Source organism: Lytechinus variegatus, chromosome 3 (genome assembly GCF_018143015.1).
Source record: "Lytechinus variegatus isolate NC3 chromosome 3, Lvar_3.0, whole genome shotgun sequence".
Classification (NCBI taxonomy): domain Eukaryota; kingdom Metazoa; phylum Echinodermata; class Echinoidea; order Temnopleuroida; family Toxopneustidae; genus Lytechinus; species Lytechinus variegatus.
Window position 1 is genome coordinate 26,456,689 of NC_054742.1, and position 21,701 is coordinate 26,478,389.

The 21,701-nt window shown below is 34.7% G+C and overlaps 1 protein-coding gene across 1 annotated transcript; it reads left to right on the forward strand.

Annotated features, from left to right (window-relative positions):
- Nucleotides 1-396: 396 nt before the first annotated feature.
- Nucleotides 397-18,732, forward strand: LOC121410636 (natural resistance-associated macrophage protein 2-like). Its single transcript, XM_041602854.1, is given in 16 exon segments — nt 397-503; nt 2,914-3,154; nt 4,113-4,235; nt 5,793-5,871; nt 6,473-6,620; nt 8,745-8,815; nt 9,102-9,169; nt 9,824-9,979; nt 10,808-10,877; nt 11,292-11,389; nt 11,768-11,861; nt 13,450-13,717; nt 14,207-14,276; nt 14,880-14,960; nt 16,218-16,250; nt 18,500-18,732. Coding segments are annotated over 15 exon segments (1,710 nt in total). The 5' UTR covers nt 397-503; nt 2,914-2,938; the 3' UTR covers nt 18,635-18,732.
- Nucleotides 18,733-21,701: the final 2,969 nt, after the last annotated feature.

Here is a 21,701-nt window from a genome sequence, read left to right on the forward strand (position 1 = left end):
TATGAGAGACGTATTATTCACACAAGTATGAAATAATGAACAAATTGTGATTTTATGTAATAACATAAGAAAATAGAAAGTGTGGATGTGACATCATCAGCCCATGCACTGCCCACCTAATGAATATTCATGACGACTGTTTTCACAAAATCTTGCTAAATTTTAAACTTCAATAACTTGATTATTTGTGATCCGACTTTGATGAAATTTTCGGTATTTTGCTCAGTAAATTCTATAAATATTTTCAGCCCAGACATCCCTATAAACTATAAACGACGGTTGAATTGGTAGCTCATCACCCCAATGTTTCCACCCCCCCTGTCTGTATTGCGCAATATTGTTCAGTCATCATCACGTGAGTCGTGAACTGTTAATGTTCCGATCGTCAGATCAGAGAGCCGAACAAGCAGCCCGGAACCCGGTGCGACTTAGACAGTCGAAGGGCTGAATCCTGGAGTTGAGTTACTTTTTGAGGATATAGAAGCCCAAGTAATACACTGGAAGTAAGTCATACCTTTGGCTTTACCAGCTTTACTATTCGGCAAGAATTCAATGTCAGAACGCATAATATGTCACCAGTTCACCGCAAATTTGTCTGAATTTTTGTATGAACATGGCGGGAGCGAGGACGCGGAGCTGAGGCCACTTGATACAGTTTCAGTTTCACTATCAATTCCGTCTCATTGCAGCGCGCCTCAGTGTTTATATGCACACGCAGCACTCATTTCCGATGGGGATATTACACAATTGTGGTGTACAGATATTCGAATTGCACAGGAGCTAAATTCGGCATTATCGTGATATAGGGAACCACCGTTCACTTCACACAGCAGCGCTTTATTCAGTCACACGCACGGTTCCCTATTTCCACCTCCATTCACTTTGTACACAAGTGCGCATACACAAATCTACGAGTGGTTCCCAAAACCACGATTTGGGAGCTAAATTCCCAGGTAGACCCTACCGCAGTTTTAACACATAATATTTGTGTGCAAGGTTAGGTAGTAGACCAAAAGCTTCGGTCTCTGTTATTTTGGTTGTTCAGCTGAACTCCGTTGGCTTCATTCACCAAATTCATCGTATCACATACTAGCTGTGCGCTGACTGCACTCTCGATTCGTCTCACGTGTATGAGGAGAATTAAAAAAAAAAAATGTTAAAAAACTCCTCGAAACAGACGGCTGCCAGCTGTCTAAGGTAGGAGTTAGGACAACAATAGTTTAGACCGGGGAGGAGGGGGGGGGGGCATTAAAATTATTTTTTGATGGAGATTGGAGGTGTGCCACACGAAATACTGAAATGGGGGAATTGACCGCAAGGGTACAGAGATGCCAAGTTAAAAAAAATGTAATGCGTGAGATTTTCATGTCTCTGCGTGCGCGCGGCCAGTAAACACTTGTACGTTTCGAAAAGGCGCGCGCGAGATATGTGCTTCATCATGATATCGATCCATACTACAAATCCATGCGATGCACGCATGTGATTCATCGTATCACATACTAGCTGTGCACTGACTGCACTCTCGATTCGTCTCACGTGCCAGGGTAGACGTGACAGCGTGCAAAGGTGGTCGGCCAGTGCGTATAATCTAATGAATAATGCTACTTTTTCTCATTTTTTTTCTGTCGGGTCCCGATGCGTGAGAAAAATGGGTGCCATGCGTGAGATCGTGAGATGGACCCTAGATGCGTGAGTCTCACGCACAATGCGTGAGATTTGGTAGCTCTGAGGGTAGGGATACAGGATCTTAGGAATTAAGTATATACTGGTAACTGGGCGGTGTGAAAAACGGTCTACGGAATGGGATTGCGGTATAGATGCACGTACGCTAGTGCTGTGCATGTATTATGGGTACTAGCGGTGCGCCAGTGACCTTGCTGCTGGCAGAGGGTGTTCTTAAGACGTGCATGCATCTCTTGTTCAGTTGCAGTGCTCGCACTGGACAGTTTTTGCAGGGCAAGGGAACTGAGATGTTCTGTAAAGAGGGTCTTGCGAGCAGGGCTGGGCGGCTTCTGAATGGAACTTTTGTCATTCGGTGTATCTAGAGAACTGAAAATGGGTGTCATCAAAGCGGCACATCCCCGTACCACCAATATAATGAGTGCCCCCGCCCCCTCGCCTTGGAAGTTTAGAAGGCTCTTAATTTGTCATATACATCAAAATAATCATCGGAAAGAGTTCCATATCATTCATGTGCACCCTCCACTATTGCTAATTTAAAAAGAATAGCCTTCTGTCGAAAAAAGGGCAATTGTTTTGATGGCCTGGCCTGTGGAAAAAAATGGGGTGAGGTAATTTTGGGGAGTAAAACTGAAAGATTTTTTTTGAAAATTAATAAATGGGCAAGGATTTGTGTAACATGGTATGATTGTCTTGCACATTCATCATAGGCGCTCAAGCTGCAATAAAAACATGACGAATGATCAAACTTTAAATCTACTATCCCAGGATGCTAACACTTTGTGAGCTCTTGTATTTCTGAGTAAAAAATCACTGAGATATACAAGAGCTCACAATTTGGAAAGTCAAATGACTACTGGAAATTTGTATACAAATTCTAAAGGTAAAAATGAAATATGTGCGATGCCATTTACCTTAAAAGACCATCCGCAAAATTCAATTTCACTATGTTAAAGCAGAGAAACAAGAACTTGCATATGCAGTACTGTGCATATGGGCCTATAAATGTACAGTAGGTGTATTCCTTATCTATTCAACACAATGGTTGCTGATGCCCTATTGATTGGCCTCAATGCCCCCTTTCACTGGATATTTTCACTTGATATTTCTGTACCCTGTTTAATTTTTCACATAATTTGCTCTTCTGAAAAATGGCCTTGTCCTAGAAATCTAAGAATGTATGGCTTGAGAGCATGAGACCTGTGATAACCATTCACACATTTCTCATTCTAGGTTATTGTTGAACCAAACATAACTGATGGTACTTGACAGAGGAGCATCACCCATTGAAGAAGGTAATCAGCTTCAAGACTACCCTGGACCAATGGATGATACTGGAGAGGAGTCATGTGATGCTATCATGAAGGATCCTCGAAATGGATCCTCTGAGAACCATAGTACACCTACAGTAAAGGAAAGTGATCCTGGTTTTGAGATGACTCCTGGTGCAGTTCAAATACCTGAAAGTGGAGCAGTAAGTCCCATTTCGAATTCTTGATCATTCTTTAATTTAAGTAATTCCTTTATGAAAGGTACTTTAATGAGACACACCATGTGCTGCACTCAACTCGGGTGAAGTGAATGTGTAGACGGCAGGATTTTATTCTTTGAAATGCTTGTGCAGTGTAAAGGCTTGTCAGGCTGAAGCCAGGCCAGGGTAGTAATATCCAAGTAGTTCTACCTTTGAAAGCGCCAAGAGATTTGATATCTATGTAGGTCATGATATGAGGTATAAAAGAACCAAGTATTATTTTATTATCTAAAACTTTTTTGGTCAATTCTTGAAATCACCAACATATTTTTACTTGAATTGTCTAAAATCAAGTAATGATAGCTACTTTTCATATGAACAGTTTCAGTTTCTTAAAATTGTATCGTAAAAGTATGGATAGCATAGAAATGACATAAAACTTTCATATTTATAATTGTTTGACTTCATCACAGAAATTTTCTGTATGGTGTATTAATTAACTGATCTTTAATACAGATTTCTGATCTCAATAATTTTTTCCTCTTTTTTTTTATTAACTGGGGTCCTGTATATTGACAATGATGTGACAATATTGTCATGATATGACAATATATGATTGTAATTCTATAGAAAACTACATTTTCAAAGTTGAAATTAATTGTAAATATTTATTCACAGGACCTTATTCTGGGAGTATTAGTGAAAATTTTCTTGGTGTTTCATGTTGTGCTTTAAAGAGAGAAAAAGTAATATTATATTTCTGTGTAAAAAAATAAAATGTATTAGTAACATAAGGCTTAAGCAATTTTCTAGACTTTTCTTGCCCTAGTATACTATTGGGCAGTGTTCTTATAATTAAAGTGTAATTACATGCCATTATGCCTTCAGAGGAAGCATTTAGATTATAATTAGATAATGTCATTTGTAGAGCCATTATTTTACTTCCTGTTATGTCTTGTAGACCAGCTTTAGTTTTAGGAAGTTGTGGGCTTTCACCGGTCCTGGTTTCCTGATGAGCATAGCCTACCTTGATCCAGGCAACATAGAGTCAGATCTTCAGTCAGGTGCTGTAGCTGAATACAAGGTAATTTATTCACTGATCACCTGATAAATGTCATGATGTGATCCCTGGTGCTCATGTGATCACTGTAAACTATAATATAGGCACCGGTAATAAGGAAGATAATGCATACAGGAAGCTCTACTGTGCATTTTTGTATATCATCAATTTATTCTGAAATTGATAAATACATAGAATGCTCATACACAGAGACAAATAATCATCATCATAATTATTGCACATGAACCATAAAATGATTGTTTGATTTGAAATTTCTTTACTTATTTGCAAAAGTGGTGGAGTAATGGACATTCACCTTGCCTAAATGGGTTGGTGAATGTACTTGTTAAAATTTAAGTAAAAGGCATGATGTATTTTTTGGTGTCTCTAATAAATATTGCTAAAATCTTTTGTCCACTTTAAAGATTGCTTCATTTATTAGAATGACCCAAATGTTTTGGGATCATCTATTTGTCTGGCCATCCCATTATCACTTACATGATTACTGAAGAAATATTTAAGGGATCTTCCAACTTGTTCTAAGTACGCATATAAGAATGACAATGAATTTAATTCAAGGGTACCAAGGTCAAAAGTTAAATGCCACAGTAGTCATTACCTCTGCTATATAGTTGAACATTTAAATTCAAAGGAATCTCATTATTTAAAAAACAAACAATTCATAATAGTAAATGGACCTAAATCAACACCATATAATTAATGCAGTAATCGTTCTGAACAAAGGTCAACTGAATTGCTGTTTTTTTTCTCTCCTGCATTCTTTTAACTTACTGGTACCTTATTTCAAGCCATGATAATTTATGATCTATTAGTTGGTTGATATTTGATTTTACTGGGTGTTTTAGCATGGTAATGATGGACTAGCTAAGAATACTCAGAAATATCCCCAGACCAATATCATGGGCAAGTTTCAGGTCACATGATCAAGGTCAAAGGTCATGTGAGGTCAATGAATTTTGGCCACATTGGGGGTATTTGTTGAATTACCATCCTATCTCTGTAAGTGTATTGGTCTAGTTCATAAAAACGTGGAAATAAGAGTAACCAAGTATCACTGAACATCTTGTGTGAGTTATAGTAGTTTTCAAAGTCAGCACTGCTGCTATGTTGAATTGCGTGATGCAGGTGAGATGGCCAGAGGCATTCCACTTGTTGTTAAAAGTGATTTTGATTATTTTAAATGGGAGACCTTTAGTGTTGCATTTGCACCATTTCTAGGGATTGCTTCAAGAAATGTTCGTGTATTGATAATTGGAATAAATCTTGGTTCTGTTTTGAGATTACCATGTTACAATAATTGAAAGATGAATTTCCATCAAGTCTTGGATAGTGAAATCACATTCACAAGTTACTACAATTTTATAAGAAAAACGGAATGTCAGATATCTCCAGTTATCTCATTTTTTCACATAATTTGTAAAAAACAGGCTTGAAACATTTTTATACACTCTTCAGAGCAAATTGCAAGAATTAACCAAGAGCAAAATCAAGCAAGTGAATAGAAAGGCAAAGCAGCATTCAGACTCTGAGATTAGATTGTTTTCTTCTTTTTCTCCCCAGCTACTATGGGTATTAATGTGGTGTACTGTGATGGGTTTAGTGTTACAGCTACTTGCCGCCAGGTTGGGATCTGTCACAGGTCAGTTTAACCTCTTTTCCATTTATTTGATCAAGGTGCATTGCCTTTGATGAGCAGTGAAGTTTATTCATGGTGTTTGGCTTCGGTGATATATACATATATGTGCTTTATTTGTACTTTATTTAGAAAATTCATTTAGAAGATTGATATGAATTAAAACAGAAATGGAATGATGCTAGAAGTTGGTTCCTGCTATTGCACACATCCATGATACCGTGGAGCATTGTGGCTTTAGTGGATTGGTCGTCTTACTTTGAAATAGAGGGTCGTGGGTTGGAATCACAGCCATGGCGTAATTTCCTTCAGCAAGAAATCAATCACATTGTGCTGCACTCTACCCAGGTGAAGTGAATGGGTACATGGCAGGAATTTATTTCTTGAATTGCCACCGCTGTGTAAAAGGCTGTGGGAATAAAGCCAGACTTGTAATAACAAAGTCCTTTGGATGCGCATAGGGACGCTATGACATAATGCGATATGCGCTGTACAAGACCTGCGTTATTATTATTACTATGATAGTAGCCTATATGTCCCTATGTAAAATCAAATAATATAATTTGCAGGTATTTCATCATCTTTGAAATGCTTTGTTTTATCATAGGTTATCATCTGGCTCAGGTGTGTTATAGGGAGTATCCAACTGTTCCTCGTATAGCTCTCTGGATCATGATTGAGATTGCTATCATTGGATCAGATATTCAAGAAGTTGTTGGATCTGCTGTGGCAATCAATCTGCTGTCGAATAACAAGTAGGTCTTTGACATTCAGATTGCTATCATTGGATAAGATATTCAATTTTTTTTATATTCTTTATAAAAATTAGATATTCAAGAAGTTGTTGGATCAGCTGTCCAATAATAAGAAATCGTTTTCACTTTACGTGATTACAAACATTAAATCTGCCATCCAAGATGTATTTGGATCAGGAATCAATATCCTATTCAGTTACAAGTCTTTTCCTCATTTGGTGGAGTGATATCATGAGATCAAACATTCAAGAAGCGGTCGGATCAGATTCGGCAATCAATCTTATATCCAATAACAAGTCCTTTTCCCATTCCGATTGTAATCATTGGATCTGGGTCCTGTTTCATAAAGGTTTGTTATAATAACAAACGCAAGATTTCTATAACATATTTACTATCAGCCAATCAGAGATGATTATTTAAGTGGCTTATAACTGTTATTGTAAAGTTGTTATTGTAACGAGTTTTATGAAACAGACCCCAGATTAATGACAATCCATCTTCTACCCAATAACAAGTAAGTCCTTCCCCTCCCATTCAATTATTTATATCGCAATTATCAGATGTTCAAGGAGTCAGATCAATTGTGGCAGTCAATCTTCTGACCTATAAAGTCATTTTCATGTTGAATTTTAGTCCAATCATTGAATAACTTGACCTCATAGTTTTAGTATCCATTAGCTTGGTAACAGTCAGTCGGCAAGCCCTGAAAAAGTAGCTTCTTTTATCCAAGTGATATTCATGACTATAGGGTTTTTGCATAGTTAATGAGCTTGGTGCGAACCAAAACACCTCTTTTTATTCTGCCATTGCTGCTCTAAATATTAACCAAATTTCATGTTTTTGGTATCTTTGTAAAGAAGAAGAATCATTCTTTCAGGTCATGTGTTTGGAATTCTTTAAAAAATGTTGTAGTATAGGGAAAACTTTTGATATAAAACATGAAACAAAATGATTTTTTCATGCAACAAATGTTGTTGTTTTCACACTTGATTCTGTTTGAGTACAAATGATTTTCAGATCATAATAAAGCTGAAGATCTACGCTTTAATATGATATAATTTGTATAAGAAGATGTATCTTAGATGGGTCAGCAGCCAGCTTTTCATAGGCCAAGTACATTTAGCAGCTCAAAAACAAGGATACTGCACTCTGATTGGTCACAGAGACCACACACCCAGGCAAATTCCAATGTTCCCCACACTGGGCCTCTGCAAGGTCACACTCACCATGTGGTAATCTCTTCAAATAACCCGCGCCTGTTGTTGTGAAAACATTATTCAGCCAATCAGAACTCTGGAATTATGTTACTCAGAAATTTTAGAAATCTCGTCTTGCATCTTGATGGAAAAAGCTGGCTGCTGACCCATCTAAAAGATGCCACATATCAAGAGTGACATTGTAAGAAAGTATAGAATTTGAGCTTTCTGATGATATAAATAATGTTGGTACCGAAAACACAAAATGTTGCACAATTTGCAAGTGAAAACAGAGGAAGAAATTTCTGTTTGATGCATCTTTTCTCGTAAAAAAATCACTTATTTATCAAAATATTTTATTCAAAAGAAATAACCAATATGAAAGAGTAACATTTACTCTTCCCAATGGTACAAAAATAATCAATTTTACTCCAGGAGAAAGTGGTTAAATTCTTTGAGAAAGAAAGTCTCACAATTCACGAGATTTTGCAGGGACATGAATTCAGCCACGAGAGGACTTGGATAAATCTGGCCCATTTGCTCATTAACACAGGGGCTTGCCGACTGACTGTTAGCTTGGTAACATATAAGTAATCATTTTATCTGTAACAGAAGCATAAGTTATTGTGTATGTACTGTACTATGATCAAAACATAGTCATAGTTCTAGACTGAAGTGTTATTGGGCTTTTATCATGATACCATATTTTGGTAGAGCATGTTGATAAACCCCTACAACCAAAATTTGGTGGGAATTGGTCCATGGGGCCCCAAGATATGACTTCATGAATACATAATTAGCCCCGTTGAAGTCAATGTATTATTGGCGTGGTTCCTAGAATGCATTTAGAATGCTGATATGCAAAAAGTGATAATTGATGAGGTCACCATTTTCGGTACTCTTATTTTATTTCTTTATTCCTCTTCAGGATACCAATTTATGCAGGCTGCCTTATCACTGGTGTGGACACATTTACATTCCTCTTCTTAGAAAGTGCAGGTAATCTCTCATCTATGTTTGAATAATTTTGCATTATTTTGTGGTTTCTAGATAGAACTAAACTCCTTTCTTTTCCATTTGTTTGGGGGGTGGTGAAGAAGAATCATTTTCTGAAGATTTAATTTAGTACTTGGTGATTGGATGTCATTTGATGTGTTTGTTTTTTAAATGATCATAATGTTTTATTCTCTATTCAAAGTGAATGAAAGAAAGATAATCTATTGCTGATCATATATTCACTCAAAATGAATTTATTTTAATGTTTGTTTGAACTATGATTATCCAGGTCTACGCAAATTAGAAGCATTATTTGGAGCCCTGATTACAACTATGGGAGGAGCTTTTCTTTACATGGTAAGAAAGATGTAAAGGGTAAGTCCACCCTGACAAAAAGTTTGTTGTAAAAATAGCAGAAAAAATATAAAAAATATTCCCAAAGATTTGATGAAAATCCATCAAAGAAAACAAAATTTATTAGAATTTTAATTTTCCGATCTGGGATGACATATGCAATCAACTCTCCTACATATTGTATAGTACAATATGAATGAAATGCCATTTTCTCAGAAAATTGAAAATGGTTTTGACTGAACCATATATCGTTAAATCATTTCACACCTGTTCCCAAAAATAAAACAAAAATAAGTCATCATGAACCGCTAAAAAATTGAAATTTATGCATTTTATATTGCATGATATATGGGGCAGCTGCTCGTTTATGATGTCACCAATTCGATATTTAAATTCTAATAACTTTCTTAATCTTTAATTGATTTTCCTTAAACCTTCACCAATATTTTTTATCATTTTCTTTTGCTATTTTCACAACAAACTTTTCTTCAGGTTGAACTTCCCCTTTAATTTTAGAATTTTTTACCTTGATACCATGAATTATCACAAACTTTCTTTTGAAGTTTGTGGTTAAATAAAGGACCAGCTGTAAGGCATACATCCCTAGATTTAGACTAACCTCACCCAATGTTAGGAACCATGTTGTTTGTTTTACAGTACATTGTTGTAGCCCCAGACCAAGGTGAGATCTTGAAGGGTATGTGGTTTCCATGGTGTGAAGGATGTCATCTACCTGCTATTCAACAAGCTGTAGGCATCGTTGGGGCTGTCATCATGCCCCATAATATCTACCTCCATTCTGCTCTAGTACTGGTAAGTGTGACTGCTTCAGTGCCACTTGCACTCATGATATGTATTCTCATTGAAGAATGCACAGTTATGCGCATCACCTGAACATAATGTGACAAATTTAGTAATGCATTACATGTATATCTTTCTTGCAACTGGAAATTTCACTTTGCAGCACTTTGTACATGTGTAAAACAGCCCAAGGCATAGATTTGAAATCTTGTTTAAAAAGAAAACAAATGTAAACTTATACTGTGACATAATATGGGATTAATTACAGGCTAAACATATGCCAGGATTTTATGACCATTTGTAGCAATTGTCATAAATTTGCTAACAAGTTTTATCATTCCTGACCCTTGTAAGGACTGAAATATATTTCATTTTTGGATAGATGATGATAATTTTGACCAATATCAATCATGAGAGGTGTTTTCAAACAATTACCACTATCCCACCATAATCATTCAGATGATCTATCATGCAGTTGAAAGATAAACAGATATTAATCAAACTTTCAATTTCATTATATTGCAATATAAATGTAATACCAGCAGCCCAAGACCTGTGCATGATTTTAGTCCGAGATGACCCATTATGTTCTCATATTTAAAGATCTAGTGTTGCTATAAATTCACAGATTTCTTAATAAAATTTATTAGATATCGCACACTTTGTAATCTGTGTTTTATACATTAGTTAGGATAAGTCCAAGGTAGAATGTTAGATAGATACTCTTTTAAGAAACCATTGATATCCCACATATATACTTATTCTTCCTTTTCTGTGACCCTGGAGTATTACCAGACGCAATTGTTTTTTGTATGAATGAAATTTCATCTCCATGTTTAGACTCGCAAGGTGGATCACAAAGATAAGAGCAAGGTTCGAGAAAGCAACATGTACTATTCAATAGAATCAGGTGAGATATATGTGTATGATATGAAATTAGTTACAGATATTTGTCATGATAATCATCCACAATTCATGTATTTATATCTGTTTCAAAATTCAAGGATGGAGACCCATCTGGCCATTAAAGTATATATTTAGTGAGAAATTGAAGTTAGATTTAGTTTGTCGTGGTTTCAAATGTTTCAAAGGATGCTTGTACACTGATTTAGTTACCAACCTAGGTCACAGAATGGTAAGGTGACTGCTCTATGAGCCAATCTGTTTTCATCATTCAGGAGGTTTAATGGAGAATCTCATGTTTGAATATACTATGAGATAAACTATTCATACACATTCATTAAAAATGTATTGTCTTTTTTCACTACTTTCAATTTCTGGAAGAGACTTAGAACATGTTTATCTCATCTTGTTATGTCTACAGCTATCGCATTGTTTGTATCATTTCTTATCAACCTGTTTGTTGTGGCCGTCTTTGCTGCTGCATTCTATCCTTCCCAGGATGCAACACTCCTCAATGCTGTAAGTCATTTTCAACATCAGATTATTTAGTCTCCCTCTGAAAAAAATTCTATTCTGATTTTGTCTTGGCTTTTACGAGAACAATGATTTGGAATCCAAAGTCTATAACCCTGACTGACATTTAAAGGAGGTACATATGGTTAATACTTTTAAATAGTATGTCTTATAAATAGTTAAACTGTACTTATATTAGGTGACAAGAATTGCTAGACAATGTTTGTTCACATATAGAAATTATTAGAGATCCCAGAATAATGAGACTTATAACAAATACCCTTCAAGACTTCCAAGATAAGTTGTTTCTTCTGATATATTTATGTTTCATTTCTGTTGAAACAGTGATCCCAAAATCTTGTCTTGATCCTTTCTCTTCTCTAGGGTAAATTGATTCATGATAAATATGGTAATGTGATGAAGATTATTTGGGGCATTGGTCTCCTTGCTGCTGGTCAGAGCTCAACAATGACGGTATGTTTTCTATATTTACTTCTAAACTTATTGCCTTAAAAGGGAAGTTTATCCTGACGAAAATGTTGTAAAAATAAGCCAAAAAAAATAATAAAAAATATTGGTGAAGGTTTGAGGAATATCCTTTATAGATTAAGAAAGTAATTAGAATTTCAATTTTTTTTTCTGTGACGTCATTAATGAGCAGCTGCCCCATGTTTTAAGTTATATAAAATGCATAAATTTCACTTTTTAATAGTCTGTGGTGTCTTATTTTCTATATTCTTTTTAGCAGCTGATGTGAAATCATTTGTGCATCAATATACTGAAGGTACAATAAAAAGTATTTTCAATTTTCTGAGAAAATGACATTTCATTGATTTTTGTCTCACCTGCATAGCAGAGTGAGACTATAGGTGCCGCTTTTCCATCAAATCAACATCAAATCTTAACCTGAGGTTAAGTTTTTGAAATGACATCATAACTTAGAAAGTATATGGACCTAGTTAATAAAACTTGGCCATAAGGTTAATCAAGTATTACTGAACATCCTATTAGAGTTTCATGTCACATGACCAAGGTCAAAGGTCATTTAGGGTCAATGAACTTAGACCATGTTGGAGGAATCAACATCGAAATCTTAACCTGAGGTTAAGTTTTTGAAATGTCATCATAACTTAGAAAATATATGGACCTAGTTCATGAAACTTGGACATAAGGTTAATCAGGTATCACTGAACATCCTGCATGAGTTTCACGTCACATGACCAAGGTCAAAGGTCATTTAGGGTCAATGAACTTTGGCCGAATTGGGGATATCTGTTGAATTCCCATCATAACTTTGAAAGTTTATGGATCTGATTCATGAAACTTGGACATAATAGTAATCAAGCATCACTGAAAATTTTGTGCAAGTTTCAGGTCTCATGATTAAGGTCAAAGGTCATTTAGGGTCAATGAACTTTGGCCGAATCGGGAGTATCTGTTGAATTACCATCATAACTTTGAAAGTTTATTGGTCTAGTTCATTAAACTTGGACATTAGAGTAATCAAGTATCACTGAACATCCTGTGCGCGTTTCAGGTCACATGACCAAGGTCAAAGGTCAAAGAACTTTGGCCGAATTGGGTTATCTGTTGAATTACCATCATAACTTTGAAAGTTTATGGATCTTATTCATGAAACTTGTACATAAGAGTAATCAAGTATCACTGAACATCCTGTTTGATTTTCAGGTCACATGATCAAGGTCAAAGGTCATGTAAGGTCAATGAACTTTGGCCATGTTGGGGTTTTTTGTTGAATAACCATCATATCTCTCTAAGTTTATTGGTCTAGTTCATAAAAAGTGGACATAAGAGTAACCATGTATCACTGAACATCTTGTGCGAGTTAGAGTAGTATTCAAAGTCAGCACTGCTGCTATATTGAACCGCGTGATGCAGGTGAGACGGCCAGAGGCATTCCACTTGTCAGTTCACTTTTCTGTCACTACATTTCCGAAACATATTCAAGTTAATTCTTCTCAGCATTTACAAGTAGATTACTCATATTCATATACGCAGTTCTTTAATGAAATATATTAACTGACTTCTTTTCACCGGGTTCCTAGCATATTCAGTCTGAACTGAAATGTGACATATGACATTGTTCTTGCAGGGTTTCTTAGGTATCAAATGGGCCAAGTGGAAAAGAGTTTTACTGACTAGATCTATCGCCATGGTACCCACTCTCCTAGTGGCTGTGCTTGCAGGGAATACTCTGGATGAACTCAATTCTATCATCAATGTCATTCAGAGTATACAGCTTCCATTTGCTCTTCTACCTATTCTCTACTTTACCAGCCAGGAGAGACTCATGGGAGAGTTTAAAAACTCAAGGTTTGTGTCCATTTTTCTCTCTTTAACTATGGGGAGCCATATAAGGGTGAAATTGTTTTTGATAATACTTTGTTTCTTGTGTTTTGCTGGATCTCATGAAATTTTGAAAGAATGTTTAGAAAGTGGTTGTTGTACTTCATCCCCACCCCAAACAATAATTATGATAATAATTTATCAATTAATGAAAATAAATCAGATAGATATTTAAACAAGTTTACAGAATAAAGAAAAATAATAATAATATATATATTTTAATTAAAGAAAAAGAATATAGACAAGTAAATGAATCAATAAGATAAGATAGTACTTATGATTCAAATGCCTAGCAGTACTAGGGGTTTACATCATGCTTGGTTGCTTTATGAAAAAGCTATAGGGATTATGTACCTCATACTCAGAACAATTACCCTAATACTTCCTCTCATCTACAATCCTCAAACCATCTTTTCTCAGTTCTTATCATTACATTATTTTTTCTTCACCATATAGCTTCACTAAATTTATAGTATGGTGCCTTGCAGTACTAATCATGGGTGTTAATTTCTACTTGGTTTTTGCAGTAAGTATATAAAGCATCTCATTATGTGTATGTATACTTGCAAGAATATTCATTGAATAGTCATTGTAAAACCATAATATGATGACTGCTCTTTACTGTGGTTGAAGGCATTATCAAATGTGATAATTGAAAACCCTGTATAGAATGATCATGGGAATATAAAATTTGCCTTACAAAATAAGGAACCTTGTATCACATCAAAAATACCATGACATTCAGATATGGAATAATGTATTAGTTATTTTTTATATTACAGGTTTATATCTCAGAGGAGAAATATAAACATGTTACCTTGCTCAGTGAGATACCTCCTCAGCCAGTCAGATACATTTCAGGAGCTTTTTATCAATTATCAATTAAAACATACCTGAAATTGGTTAATATTCACTTCATGAACTACCTACCCTCTTGGAGAGATTAGAAGGAATGTGTTTTTTCATTCAACCTTGTTCAAAGGGAGCATGTGATTCTAATATAGGTCATGGCTGGAATGTTGTTTGGGCTTTTGTATGATTTTGAAAAAAAAATAACATTTCCTGATCTTTAACAGATGTGTCTTCAGTAAAATTCTGCCTCATTGTGTCTATTCTATTTACATTACAGGAACTTGCTGACAAACCATGGTGGGCATATTTCCTCATGAGCATATTGGGTGTGATTTATGTTATATTTGTAGGATATTTGGTAAGTTGACAGATGTTTTACTTTCTTCTTTCATTTTTTTTCATCCTGTTTGGCTTCACTTACTTTCTATTCTTTTTTTTTGTATCCTGATACTTGTTGATATATGGATACTTGGCTTTGCTATGTTTTGTATGTGAATACCAAGCTCAGTAGCCACAGTAGCTCACAAGGTTCTCTCTATAAATCAAATTCAAAATTTAGAATTTATCCCAGCTGAAAGAGTATCTCTGATATTATTGACTTTCAAAACATGAAGTCATGAAAATTTTAACCATGCAAGAGGAGTATTCATTTCTAACCATTTTTTAATTGTTGGAATTTTCAAATTTCAATCAACTACAAATTGCATACAATTTTGCATTATATGTGTCCATCTTGTGCAAGAGTGAACTGAAAACTTCACCCCTGTTTTCCACTTGATTTTTTATCCCTCCCTGAACTTCTACTTTGATCAACTAAAGCTCAAAAGTTAAATATTTTGATTTAAAGATGGAATCTCCTTTTAAAATTGTATGAAATAAGCAAAATTCTTTGAATAAGTTTTCATTTTGAGCATAGTAGTGAATTATTCAAAATATAGAGCTTTCATGTTTTTATGTGTTTTTTTATATTTTTTTTTACTTATTTTACTCCTTACATCTCTATGATTGAGAAGGAATGTACAAGTATGATGAGGATCGAATTGAGCAGAATTAGCTTTTTATTTAATAAAAAAACAAATTCTTAATATTATTATTAGAAATATATCACATATGAATGTTTACATGTAATATCACATTAATGATTCGAGAAATTGAATGTGTGTATCATTACTTAAGTATATTTGCTATCTCTGTTAGTAATATACTGATGTGTCCACTGTCCAGGTATTATCCTATAGTTTCGTCAGAATTTGTAAATGACTAAGATGTGAAGTATCAAAATATCAGCCCAAATTCTTTTTTTTCTGACAATTAGTGTGACTGTTCTGCAAGTAATTCAACTTAAATTAGGCCCTGAAATAAAAATGTACTTTTTAGTACAAGTGTTGGTGGTTATCAGTAGAATCTTTAAACATCTAAATATTTCAACTTAACTCATGTGAATAAAAAAAACCTATTGGCCTAGCATTTTCCAGTAATTTTTAAGGTTTTGCTCAACTTTTGAAAAAATATGAAACAACCTCCATGTTTTGGAAAAGGATTTAGAAATAAATAGTATGAATGTATGAAGTATGTTACAGTTATTTCTTTATTCCTTTTCCTCCACATTTTACAGGCATTTGGCATTGAACTATCACACAAGATTAAGGTTTGTATTTCAGCCTTATTACTGATAATATGCAAGGCTCGACATTAGCGGTGGCCCGGTGGCCCGGGGCCACCAAAAATTCATCTCGGGCAACCATTATTGAAAAAATGTTAAGTTTTGGTGGCCCGAATCGGGCAACCAATAATTTTCAAAGTAGCGCAATTTTTCTCCCGATTTTGCATGCATTCATCAACTTTCTACAGTTCAAATTGCAAGTCAATTCGTCATGCGCCTTTTTTGTTAATCTACACACAAATACACACACACAAAGATTGCACAGTCATGACAGTATGTAGGCCTACCGCTAGCATACAGTAACTATTATTCAGCCGGCCGTGCCGGCTGTCTGGCTGAGCTTTGCGTGCGTGAAACCACTGCAGCTGGCTGTGCGCTAGCAGTCTATTCAGACTCAGGGAGCTGCGATGCGAAATGTTACTGAGCTAAGAAATCTTCCCCAGAACTTTGAAAATCTACGTCAAAGTCACATTTTACACCAATGAAATGCCCTTCTACAGTCCATATTACTGAAACCTGATAATTAGCAAGCATTAAAAGGAGGAATTATGACCTCTCTTTTGACTCAAAAAGACCGATTTCCAAATGCATTAAAACACATAGGTGAGTACATCACAGTCCCACATGTGCATTTGTATGTATGTTGATATTTGGTTTATTTTCGAAGCTGTCTTGAATAGACAGCTTCTTTCTTTCTTGTTTATAAATGACTTCTTAAACCACTCTTAAGGAAGTAAATACTTTGGGAAGGCATTTTATTTATATGAAATGTGAATTTTTTCCATCATTTTGTCAAATATAGGGAAGGAATTTTCTCACAGTTTTTTCCAGATAACTTGCCGTTTTCTTATTTTTTTCTGTCATTTTTTTTTACAGTGATAAAACCATTTATACCTCTTCCCATTGAATATGCCTGATTAAAGAACATGTTTCTACTGAATAATAATTATTTTCCCCCATTTTTTCTGATAATTTTGTCTTGTTCATTTTTCTAACATTTTCGTTTGTTTTTTTCTCAATTTTTTTTCCTGTTCTTTGTTTTTTCTTACTTCATTTTTTATTTGTCTTATTTCACTTATTCATTTTTACAATTTTTTTTCAATATACTATTCTAAAAATTATTTTTGTTTATTTCCCCCTTTTATACATTGTTCTAATTCTGCAGCATATTTTCTCCCGCTATAATATGCTGGAAAAGAGAAAATAAACTGGATTTGGGGCCTGCATAATCTAGGTTTTACGATCAAAAAGGAAGGAAAAATCATTGTTTTGTAAATCAATCTGAGTTTGCTTTATGCACTATTTATTTACTTTACCATTATGAGTGTGTGTCTATACGGAGATTAAAAGTCCACACAACCTGGGAGCAATACAATTCTTTTATTCTCTTTCAATCATTTCATATTCACAATGATAGAACAATTTATATATTACCACAAAATAAGCAAAGTAAAATAACAGCAAGCACGATTTACATACAAGATGTACAAAGAATAGTGGTACGTGGTAGTGACTGCAGAATATTTCAGTTTGTTTTATTCATTTTTAATTAATGTTTTTCTTTATATTTTTCGGGCCACCAAACTTTACTAATGGGCCACCAAAAAAAATTATTTGAAGGTTTTGGTGGCCCGAACGGGCCACCACCAAAAAAAGTTAATGTGGAGCCTTGTAATATGCATTAAACTTTACAAACAGTAATATCATTGGTTTTATATGAAGATAAGAAATTATTTAATTTGAAATGTTGGTTTGATATATATGATCCATGAGTAGGGAGGGACAACTGTTCAATCATTGTACCAGACACATGTTGCAACTAATTACAAAGACATAACATGCAACCTTCAGCTTGGATGCTGACTTTTGTCCTTAAGTTTTCATAACAATAGATGCCCAAAGTTGTGATATGAAGTACTTGCTTTTACTGAAATAGAATGTCTTTTTTTATTTTATAACTATATTCTTTATTCATCATAAGCATTTTACTTCATCATTCTATGACAATAGTGTAAATATCTTTATGCATTGTCTAAATATGAACTTGATACTTTAATGGTTGTAGTTGTGTCTATTATCATAAACTGGGTAATCACAAGTTTGGTATTTATATTAGTATGGGAACTCCATTCGCAATCCTATCCATGCGCAGTCAATACCAACACCAACCCCTATAAATGTAAAGATCACCCATGATAAAAAAAGAGTGTTTCTTCTTGTTGTTTGGTTTTCAGTGCTGGACACTTAAGATGGCAGGAAAGATGGAATATACCAGACTAGAAGAGGACTTTGTGACAAGAAGACCTCGCTATCCTCAGACCCCGCCCTTACCCCAGGAGAGAACAGAAGATGGGGAAGGTATTCAGTGATTATGACTAGACCAGAAAGGATAGAGAAGAATTTTTAGACACACTTGCTAATAACTTGTATTTTTATACTAATTTGATAAGTTAAAATTGTTTTCATGTGGAAATGTCACAACGATTGCTGAGGTAACAAGACCTTGTAAAGTTCTTGAAAAATTGTTTCTTTATTTTAATGATGAGATAATCTTTAGAGTGATAATCTTCTGTAAATCCAGCTGTCTATTTAAACAAATGAAGCCATTGTACCATGTCAAGGGATAGATTAATATGCTTCCATGCCTTTTTTCCTCTCTTCTAAATAGTTTAATTGCTTTAGATCCAAGGTTTTGTTGCTCCTTGGTGGTGTTTTATAAAGCTGTTCATCAGTTACTCTCAATTTAAGCATGAATAGTGTTCCTTTAATGTATTAAGTCAGCTTCTCAAGAACTTGTATTCATATCAGACAAAGTTAAAACTCAATCTTGTTAGATTGATATTCTTGTTTTTTTTTAACAAGAGTTGATTAGAACTATACAGTGCGTATCAAAAAAAAGTTTACACTTAGAAAAAATCCTGTAAAATTCTATATTTGTAATATCCTGACGATTTTTCCACATTTTAGCATTGGTACAGATCCATTTAAGCACATGACGATATAACTGTCGAAAAAATATTTCCGCTTGAGTGATCACCACTTACTTTTGAAAAGTTGGTGAAAAATGATTTGCGCAGAACTTTGAAATAGTTATGCGAATAAAAGTAGACCTTAATCATGAAGAACACGTGGAAATTAGTAAAATTGATTTGAAGATATCTTTTACCTTTTTAAACTTGTTTCCTTGCCCAAACACTTCAAAGAGTGCATTGTGCCCCACCCCACTCCCCCACACACCGAGTTTATCGTGACGTTATTTGCTTTACACTGAGCTGTGATTTACATGAAATGGCTTAGGCTTGATTTTCATTTTGTTAATCATTGCCAAGCTTGGGAAAAGTGTGGAGAAACAAGTATTAAATGAAAAATGAAATGTAAACCAACTTTAAATGATAAGAACTTAGTGAAAAATGCTGGAGATGTCTGATATAAACTTTTGTTCAGATTCAGTTATGTCCTCAGATCCAGCTGGCTCAAAAAGGGTAAAGGTTGTGCTTACTAAGTGTTGAAATTTCAAATTTGGGCGGCAAAATTGTTACAAAATGCTTGAATGTATCCATTTTATGTCAATTGGCTAAAAGTGCTAGGGAAATTTATGAGAAATGCTTTGCAGGGTAAGTTTGATTTCGCCCTTTCCCCTTGACACAGCGTGAAAACAAGCATTTCTGCACAAACAGATTTCTGCGAGCTTTACAAAAATGGACAGTGCTCACTCAAGTGTAACATTCTGTCAAAATTTTTACTTTCATTGGATAGATGAGACCCAAACCCATAATTATATGTGAAAAAATTACCCACATGTTGTATATTTGTTAATTCCCATGGCTTTTTCAAAGTGTAAACTTTTTTTGATACGCACTGTATAAAGTTCACTCCAATCATGTTAAATAAGGAGAAAAAAAATTGGGTCTGTTTCATTTAGCAGAAGGGTCACAAGTCATGTGTAAAGATGTGCATAACTTATGAGTGGCTTTATAAATTTACCCCCCTCCCTTCCCCGATATGAATTGTGAGTTTAGCAAAGAGAATATTATAACAATGATCAATGAAACAAAATCAGTATACTGAGTCAAGATTTAAAGATTATGATTCATCATAATAAAAGAACAGTAATGTGGACAAATTTTGAACCAAAGATCTTTATGTGATGGAGTTAATATATGGTATTTCGTTAACAATCAGGGATTTACTTCTAGGTTTATTAGTGATATTTATTATGTCTAGAAAATATGCCAGTATTCCTCACTTACCAAGCCCTTCAATTGTTTCAAAGTAATTGAGTAAAATTAATTTTATCACCAAATATATGTTAGAGAATTGTGATGAGCTAAATCCATGCAAAATCTTAATATTTTTAATGACTCATGTTCAATGTAACTTCTGGGAGAATATAGAATATATCTAGTTGCTATATCAAAAGTGTGAATGCATTATAGAATTTACAGAAGAGGCACTAGTACTAGTAATTCATTATGTCCCTGTGGAAAATGTACAGGTACTGTACATACTAGCAATTTTCTTGAAATCCCGTTACCTCACCAAGAAATCAAATTGTTACATCAATGTACATGATTCATCCCCTGATTTGTCTTCTGTGGACATGTGTTCTTGTGTGGAAATTCAATCTTGTTAGATTAAGATTTCTGTTGTTAACAAGATTTGATTACTATCATAGAAAGACCACTCCCATCATGTTCAATGAGGGAAAATTGGGGTCTGTGTCACTTAGCACAAGAAAGGGTGATTGTGTAAAGATGTGCATACTTTACAAATAGCTTTATAAGATGTTGTTTCATATATCTTGTGATTTTCTAATCTAATTTTCATAGAACTGATTTTTAGAAATTGTTTTGTTATATTTTCTTCACTGAATGTATTATCTTCTTCATTGCCACTGAACACAATTTTCTTTCCTTATTTGGAAAGGTAAAAAGATGTAATAAGAAATTATTATAGAATGGATGAGAAAATCCCTGCAATCTGATTGGTTGAGAGCAATGCAAAAATTTTACTGGGCTGCATGAACGATATCCCGATAATCAAAACGATATCCACTTTAAACAAGCAATCGCCCGAAAAAGTCATTGTGATGTCATCGTGCATGTACTGTTACGCTTGTTTACGTCAAAATTTTGAATTTCGATCAAGGCAGAATGAATCAAATAAAGGATGCAAAATGATCTGTAAGTACAAGTACGGTACCGTAATTGTCATTGGGATTAAAACTGCCCACATACTCGTTAGTTGAGAAGTCCAGACATACGATCTAACGTTAGATCTATACTGCCCTGGGCTGGCTGTGCACAGCCAAATATCCACTGCAGGCGCTGGCCCCCGGCGCGGCCCGGGCATACACACACACAGCTATTGGAGGTCGGAGGCTGCCTCAACTGCTCAAGATATAGTCAATGCAAAGCTGTATCTGGCACTTTGGGT